The sequence below is a fragment of the Cydia amplana genome, chromosome 4, assembly GCF_948474715.1.
Source record: "Cydia amplana chromosome 4, ilCydAmpl1.1, whole genome shotgun sequence".
Taxonomy (NCBI): Eukaryota; Metazoa; Arthropoda; class Insecta; order Lepidoptera; family Tortricidae; genus Cydia; species Cydia amplana.
Window position 1 is genome coordinate 18,940,828 of NC_086072.1, and position 8,781 is coordinate 18,949,608.

Below are 8,781 nucleotides of genomic sequence, written 5' to 3' on the forward strand. Positions count from 1 at the left end.
TTTTACCCTGTTTTGTCAAGAATTTTATCACGCATCGATGTTCTAATTTAGTTAACATTGTCAATTCCCACATGATGTTCATGTTTGTTCAGCAATTGCAGAAAAACAAAAGAACATCTCGGTTCGAATTATACTTTTTTTTAATGTCAATGAATAAACCTTAGCGGCCAGTAACGAAAGAAATTTTAGAAGAGGTTGTAAGATATCAATACCGAGAATATTTTGAACGCCCCTCGTACATACAGACAGGGAAGCGACTTTGTTTTATACTATGTTAGTGAAGGTGCTTCAGAACTTACCCGTATCCGCCGCTCTTGTATCCGCCGCCGCCACCAGCACTGGAGCTGGCACTAGCACTGGCGCTAGCCTTAGCACTGGCACCACCGTAGCCGCCGCTGCCCCCATTTCCACCGCCTCCGTGACCACCGCCGTTGTTTCCGCCTCCGAATCCGCCGGAACCGCTGTGGCCACCGCCTAAGCCGCCGCCGCCACCACCGCCGTTTCCGCCTCCGAATCCGCCGGATCCACCCTGGCCACCGCCGTTGCTGCCGCCGTAGCCGCCACTGCCTCCTAATCCGCCGCCGCCACCATGGCCGCCTCCTAATCCGCCGCCGCCACCATGGCCGCCTCCGAGACCACCGCCGCCACCACTGCTGCCTCCAAAACCGCCACCTCCGCCGCCTCCGCCACCACCTCCGTAACCACCGCCTCCATTGCTACCCCCGCCGTACCCTGTAAGAAAAAGAAACAAAATTATACTTACATTTATCGTCCATTACTCTTCAACCATTAGGAACAGGAAAATTTAAAAACCCCTAGAGCGTCCTGAACGAATGTCCCTAATAATAGTAATAATCTTTAGACGGATGATTTTTTTTTGTAGAGATGGACCAGTGCTATGTGAAGTAAGGATTGTAAGGAGCTTATAGCTTATAATCTGTAGGTAAGTATGCATTCTTATTGCCAAGTTTGTGCAAAATTAGAGTCAGAGTCTAAATCGCATTACGTAACATTTTGTTTGCGTACATGATGCTTATTATTTGATTGGCAAGATATGGTCTGACACTTGACATTGAGTTAGAAAAAGTGGACAAAAATAATACATCCTTTACGTGTAACTTTATAAATAGGTAAAACAAAAAAGATAATATATTTAAATTAATTATTCAGACTCTAAAACCGGCTGACCGGACCTGTCTGTTGTCTGTTACATAATGTTGTCCTGTCTGTAACAGTGTCACTTTTTGGAAGTTTTGCCCATTTGTTTAAAAATACGTTAAAAACATTTCATCAATTATTTTCTGAATTAACCCCAACCAAAAGAGACTTGAAGGAACTGTCATAGGGACCAGAGATGCTGAGATGAGGCCATTTCGTGGCACTTTAATCTTATTTTGTGTTTTCTTTCATATTATGTATTGTCTGTGCTTACGAATAAATTATATTCTATTCTATTATATTCGACGCGATAGGTAAAGGTAAGTATAGCAAGTTTACCTGGGTAGGCGTGGGCGCAGACGAGGAGCCCTAGGGCGCACGTAGCTAGCACTAGTCGAGCCATGATGCCAACTGTGCCGGGTATCCGCCGACCTATCTTTTATACATACCCGCTTGTCGTACGGGCACATTCTTAAATGACCATCAGTGGAGCTTAAGACTTTGTAATAAGACTTAAGATTAGTCAGCCATCAGTGTGGACGATGGTACGAGTACAAGGATAGTGCAAATTTGCGAGCTCTTCAGTTTTTACGAGAGCTTTTTGTCGGCGGTTTTTAGGGTTCGTGTGAAATGTTTTGCTGAATTTGAGATAACTGGATTATCGGTACCTATTGGAATACTTCTTAACACATGTTGATGCCTTAAGCATTGTTAGACGATGATGCCTCACTCTTTGGAGTCATCCATCAGATTCAATTCATTCCTGTGATGTGGTGCTCCTCTACTCTAGACTCCCTAGATAATGCCATTAGCAACTGCTGAATTTGCTTATATAAGTTACTCTGGAACTCTGGATTATGAATTGGAGACAAAACGGCTAATGGAAATGAGGGGGATGTCTGGTGTAAAGCAAGACCATAATTGGGATCTCGATCAAGTAAATTAAATATTAGACAATGAAATCATTGTTGTGAAATTTCCAAAAAATAGAATATTTTAATTTTACAGATTAAGTAGCCCCTATGTAGTTGCCTAAAAGACCTTTTCTATGATCGGTCGGTAAGCTGATATTGGATATAATCTGCATTATATGTAACTAATTTTCTGTCTGTTCTATTAGTAGGTACCTAGAGTCTGGCTAATGAAAGTTGAGCCTGAGATTTATTTAAAACTCTTTATGTGGCAACTTTTTTTCCTATCAAATAAGCTGTCAGTTTCATGCTGTCATTTAATTTCATAGTAATTTTATTGCCAGGTGCGGTTTTTATTGAAATTCCCGCGTTATCTCAGGCTCAACTAGGGCTTGCAAATATTCGAAACTTTCAGATATTCGAATATTCGACTTTTTCTGACGACGTATTCGAATATTCGAATAATTATTCGAATATTATAAAAAATAAGAAAAGGAACGAGAAATCGGTTTATTATCGTTTTATTCAAAAGCTTTTTTCACATATTGCTAAAACTAAGGATATTTGGCAGAAATCCACTTAATTGACTAGATTTTATCATCCTACTATTTATAAGATGCCCACATTTATAAAAACAAGTAAAACGCCAAAATTAGACGTATTTAATATTTCTAGATAAAACTTATTATAAATGCATCGTTGCGTGAAATAATATAACTTTAACCATCCAAACACCTGTTATGTAAGATATTTTTTTTAGTAGGTAATTATTTTCCGATTTAAATTAACTTGTAATCACTCAGAGGTCTGTAAAAAGGCCTTTAATTTCATTGTATTTTGAATCTTTATTGACTTTATTTGTTTTGGCAAGTTATTATTCCTAATGGACGGCTAATTATATAATATTGGAATATTTAAGGGAAAAAGTTAGTTGAGTACTGGGTGGATTATTCGTCAGCTAAAGGTGCATGGTTAGATTACCAAGTTGGGCAGGTTTGATATGATTAAATTTGAGAATTGCGATAAGTGGCAAGGTTTAGACTTCAAAAATTCGCTTAACGTAAGCTTGTACTGAATAAACAGAATGACACTTTAACTTAAAACTTACGCACCGTAAAAATAACATACTTTTTGATTTCGTTTTCTTTTAAATTGAGTTAGGTTTCACTGTATTTACGAAGTCTATCGAGAGGAATACTTACTTACTTACTGCTGTGGCGCAACGACCCGAAGTGGATCTTGGCCTCCGACACCGAGATCGAGAGGAATACACTAAAAATATTATTTCCTTCGTATTTGGGTACCTACCGTTCCTCATTCACTGTAAATACCCGGAAAACACACAGAAACTGTAACTACAGCGAATGACATAGATTTTTTTATAGTAATAAAAAATATTCGAATATTCGAAACCTGAGCGGCCGAATATTCGAATATCAAAACAGGTCGAATATTCGACAAATTCGAATATTCGAATATTCGAATTGCAAGCCCTAGGCTCAACTTTCATTAGCCAGACTCTACTAATCTCTCAGGTCTCTAGAATCTAGATCCTGCTGAAAATCCAGTAGTCCTCACTGCAGCTCTTTTTCGGGATCCAAGTTAGCACATTTACCATACTTTTTTTACGTGGCACCATCCATGGATCATCCATCCATCCATCCATCATGGATCTTCAGTCATAATTTACATAAACAATAAAGTAAGACCTAGGTCTTATATTATATATTATATATATATTGTATGCCTAGGTATATGTAAGAATATATTCATAAATGAAATTTTCCGCGTGACTGGCGTCCTGCATCCTTTTTTGATTCATTAGGAGTTCAAAATTCAAATTCAAAATTCAAAATTCGTTTATTTTTAACCAGTTTTTGCCTAGGTGTCGAATCCTCCTTTTAAGTTTGACACTTGTGTTAGGAGGTATTCGCTCTTTCATACAAAGGTTATAATGGTAAAAATATGTTTTACAATATTAAAATTAAAACTAAGTATTTAAAGTGGGGGGAGTTTCTTACATAGCTAAAATACTGTTTACATTTCAGATAAAAGGGGTAAAGATCTATTTAGATAGGATAGTAAGTGTGTGTGTGTTATTGATGTGTATGGTTGTAATGTATGGTTGAAATGAGCCATGTGGATCTCAGATCCGGTAGGATAAAGGTCAGGGTATAATTGATTCTGTTTCTTCGTATGTTTTACTTTTTAACCATATTGTAGTCTGTTTTTTACACTCGCTATAAGTTTTATTGTAAATACTATTTATTCGGTTAGCTTTGTTGTATAGATAAATAGATGTTGCATTAAATTGCCTTTTAGCAAAATACGTCCTACAAATACTTGGTTGATTAATTACTGAGTAAGGGTTGCGTTTCTTTAACATGCCAACATCTGGTATTATACTTTTATGAACTTTCAGAATACAATTCAAGATATATAACTGTCTGACTGTTAGAACATCTGCATCTTTATAGAAGTTGAACTCAAGATTCAGTGCTAAATATTGCTAAATGTGTCCATATTTTATAGATAATACCTACTCGGAACCCTCTACTGCGTATATAAAATATGTATTATTATTCTAACTCAATCAACAATAAGTAAGTGGAGCCGCGCGATAGTTTTTTTCATTTCAACTTAACCAAGCGTTTTGATTGTATGATTGTTTTTTACTGGTAGCAAAAAGTTCCAAACAGCAATGGTCTGGGCGCAAACTTTGCCTTTGTGCTTCATTCCTGGTAGTAGTATATGGGTGTGTTGTCGTAGTAATAAAATGCCTTGGTCCAGTATATTATAGTGCGTAATATCTATTAGGTAGGTACATAGACATCGGCACATGAATGTGACTTGTTTGCTTGGAGATTGACTGTGTATTTTGCAACGTATAATTTCTCGGTGGGCTTGTCTGTAATGCCGTGTAAATATATTGTTAATAAATAAATTAATAAAATATTAAAAATATAGGTAGAATCCAACCACGCTAAGTTTGCACAGACTTGGCAGAGACAAATTATGTGACAATATACCTACCTACACTCACTTATCTCAAGGATACTTCACTTAACACATGAAAACTTAGCGTTCACACACAGAACATCTCATGAAGATAAAGTAAGACACGAGTACATATTATTTATCTTTATGTGTATACCTGTATAATTTGCCTCAATCTAAAGTTATTATATAAATTTCGAGATCAATTTTTTTATTTGTTAAACTTACATAAAATACAAATTTGATAAATAAAAATAAATTTTAATAATAAGAAGTTGTTCAGTACCTAGATATATGTACATGGGTAAGTACCTAGCAGTGGCGGCGCGTCAAACATATCCATAGGCAAGCCGGGGTTATTTGGCTTACATATTTCCTTTACAACTCTCCAAAACAGGCAAGCCGGTGGGAGTCGGCTTTTATGGACGCGCCGCCACTGGTACTTCGGTACCTATAAATAAATACGTAATAGTTAATTACGATACAAGTGCGAAAAATAGGAAATTTGCAACAAACAATATGTACATCTAGGTACTGGCCAACTTTCCGCGTCTTTCGCATCATGTCATTTTATCATAGAGTGCTGATACTTGGCTGATACCTACATCAAGGCCAAGGGCAGCGACTTTTTTGTGAACAAGTTTATTGGCATCGCAAATACATAATACTCGTAATAATAAACAAATTTGATAATTGTTTGTTTAAAGATTTAAAAGGAAAAAATGTTTAGAAATAGAAATATAGAAATATATTTATTTGCCATTAAATGTGGTATACAATGGTGTTACATTATTATTTATAGAGCCATACACATTTAGGCTTTAAAAAGCCATGCAAAGTGAAATTATACTAAATTTAAGTTTAATTTACATTATTATTTTTAAACAAAAACATGCATTATTAAACTAGTTATAAAAAACTATTAAAAGTCTTAAAATTCTAAAATTATGAAGATACAGTTTTATCTAAAAATTCATTCAGACTGTAGTAACACTTGTCAACAAGGAAAGAGTACAGTTTGTTTTTAAATTTTTTAAGCGGTAGCTGTTTAAGCTCATCAGGCAGTGTGTTAAATATTTTAACGCACATTGCGTAACAGCTTTTATTACGATTTATATACCTACAGCGCTATAGCTAGATTTAAAATTTCCATACATTTTTGATTTTTCCATTTCGCCACCACCATAATATACAGTATATACATATATAGTTTTAACACTGATTTAAACTTTCACGATTTTTACACATTATCGAAACGTCGGAGGTAAATCTTAAAACTTAGATACGCGATCCCGTTGTACAATTTAATAATATATAGTTTTTATGAAAATTGGTAAAGGAACGAAAAAAATCTTAGGGCACTTTTTTACCAAGTAGGATTAAATTTACAAAACAGGAAAAATCTTGGTGCTTTATAGGATTAGGGTCGTAACAACTACTAATTTTGAGTAGAAATAACATCCAAATAAAAAAATAGTGTTACATTTGTCTAGTGTCTGTGCCCGGGTTGTGCTAATTCCTGGGATTAGGTTGCCAAGCAGGCCAGGCTACTATAATATCAACCCGAACAGCGCTAGGCGAGGACTACGAAATGAACGAATTTGTGTCGGGCATAAAAAAAACGGAGCTTTATCTGAGCTTTTGTTATTACAATGACACATAAAATAACAAGATTACTTATCTAGTAACCTTCTTAAGTTAGCCTAAGTATAAAAGAGCAAATCAGTGTTTAATAAGTTACTAGTAAACAAGCTTCCTGATAAAGAACAATAACAATTCGTATCGAAGCAGGCAGACTTGAGATTCTCCGAACACACGGCATTTTCCTACGCAGTTGATTTTATAATTGCATATTAATATACTTAGAGCGAACTGAGCGAATAAAAAGGTTAGGTTTTTAATGTTAAATGCAAAAACGTGTGTTAACCTCGTGCCGCACAATGTACATTAGGATGTACACCTTTTTTCGATGGAATGTCGACCTTAATTAAACCGTAGTAGTAGGTAGCATTTCATTTGTCTCGTAAAATTTTCGAACAAATGAAACTCAACCCTATTGAAAATACAACAAGATTCAAACTTCCTTGGCTATATTTTTATATGGTGGGCCGCACGAGGATAAACAGGATTTTTGGTATATTTTCGTCTTATGAATCATAGTTACCTTACTTAGGTATACATATATTATCCGACTGTCTGTAGGAAATGTAACGTTTTTTGTGGACCTATTTTATGAGGGAAGGAGACGACCGCTTCTATAGAGAAGTAGTCTCTAAGGTGTTTGAGAGATCGATATAAATTAGGGGAGAGTCGCCTATATTGTACTGCCTATTAAATCGTACCACGTTTAGGCTTCCTATTAAACGACCTAGTTTATTTACACGCGAGCCACAAACAATGCTCTAGTGGTATCAGTGGCGGATTTGCAGTCTTTGCCGCCCTAGGCCCAGACCCTGTAGCCGCCCCTTCAGCATCAGCACCCATCATATTGACTACATTTAGGTCAGGCAACGAAAAGGTATAGAGGGAAATGCTTGGGACACATTTTTAACTTAGTAACTTTGTGTGGACTCGTTAGGAGGTGAAAATATCAAAAGTCCCCGGCCGTAGCCCTTGTGCGGGGGTAGGGGGGTTTGATTTGAAGGTTCCATTTTTCGGTTTGTCGCTTATATTATCTTAGAAACTATGCGTCGTTGTGACATGATCATTATACAAAATGAAAGCTGATTAAATTTGCTACAAGTTTTATACAGTCGAGTTTTTCGATAGGTATCTTGTTTAGTTTTTGAGATAGCCGCTCTTGAATGTCTATAATTTTGCATTAAATTTCCATCAATAATATTCACGGTGCTCACGAGGAAAGGAACCCGAAAGATTTTAACAGTGTAGCAGATCTGCGAAATCGACTCCACACTCGCGTTCGCGGCTTCGCGCCGCGATTCGCGCACGAGTGTGGAGGGCCCTATACAAGCCCCCCGCCGAGCGAACATATCGCGACGTTGACGTATGACTTCACACTCGCAAACTTCTCGGTGATTTCGTAGTTTAGTTCGGGCCAAGATAGCTGAAAAGCATCAGCTGATCGAGTTTAACTGTCATTTATCTAAGGCATCATACTTACATACAAAACCGTAAAATATAGCCGCTATATATAATAGAATTAATATTTATCTTGCAACTGATGAGCCAAAATATTGTGTATTGTGGAGTCTTGCAAGTTCGCGCTTCGCGCCTCCTTTGACGCTGGCCGAAAAACCGACAAAAAACGGGGAACAAGGCGCGTAGGCGTGAGCATTCTGTGAAATCGACGCCACACTCGCGTTCGCGGCTTCGCGCCGCGATTCGCGCACAACTGTGGAGGGCCCACAAGATATCGAAAAACTGTACTAAGTAAATAAAACTTGTAGCTAATTTAATCAGCTTTCATTTTGTACAATGATCAGTCGTTAGAACGCATAGTTTCCGAGATCTAAGCGAAAAACCGAAAATAGGACCTTCAAACCTCCCTCTTCCCCCGGCTCAAGGGCTACGGCCGGGGACTTTTGATATGTTCACATCCTAACTAGTTCAAACAAAGTTACGAAGTCAAAAATTGTGTTCCAAGCATTTCCCTCTATACCCTTTTTTTGAGAATTCGTTGCCTGGCCTAATTTTAAGTTATTTCTTGTTATCATCAGCGATTTTTTTTGTCACAATTTGCCGCCCCTAATATCTC

At 37.1% G+C, this 8,781-nt stretch overlaps 1 protein-coding gene across 1 annotated transcript; it reads right to left on the bottom strand.

Annotated features, from left to right (window-relative positions):
* Positions 1-295: 295 nt before the first annotated feature.
* Positions 296-1,561, bottom strand: LOC134647543 (ctenidin-1-like). The gene is made up of 2 exons (XM_063501896.1): positions 1,498-1,561; positions 296-732 (listed from the first exon to the last, which is right to left on the bottom strand). The coding sequence occupies exons 1-2, from the start codon at positions 1,559-1,561 to the stop codon at positions 296-298; spliced, it is 501 nt and encodes a 166-aa protein (XP_063357966.1).
* Between the last annotated feature and the right edge of the window lie 7,220 nt (positions 1,562-8,781).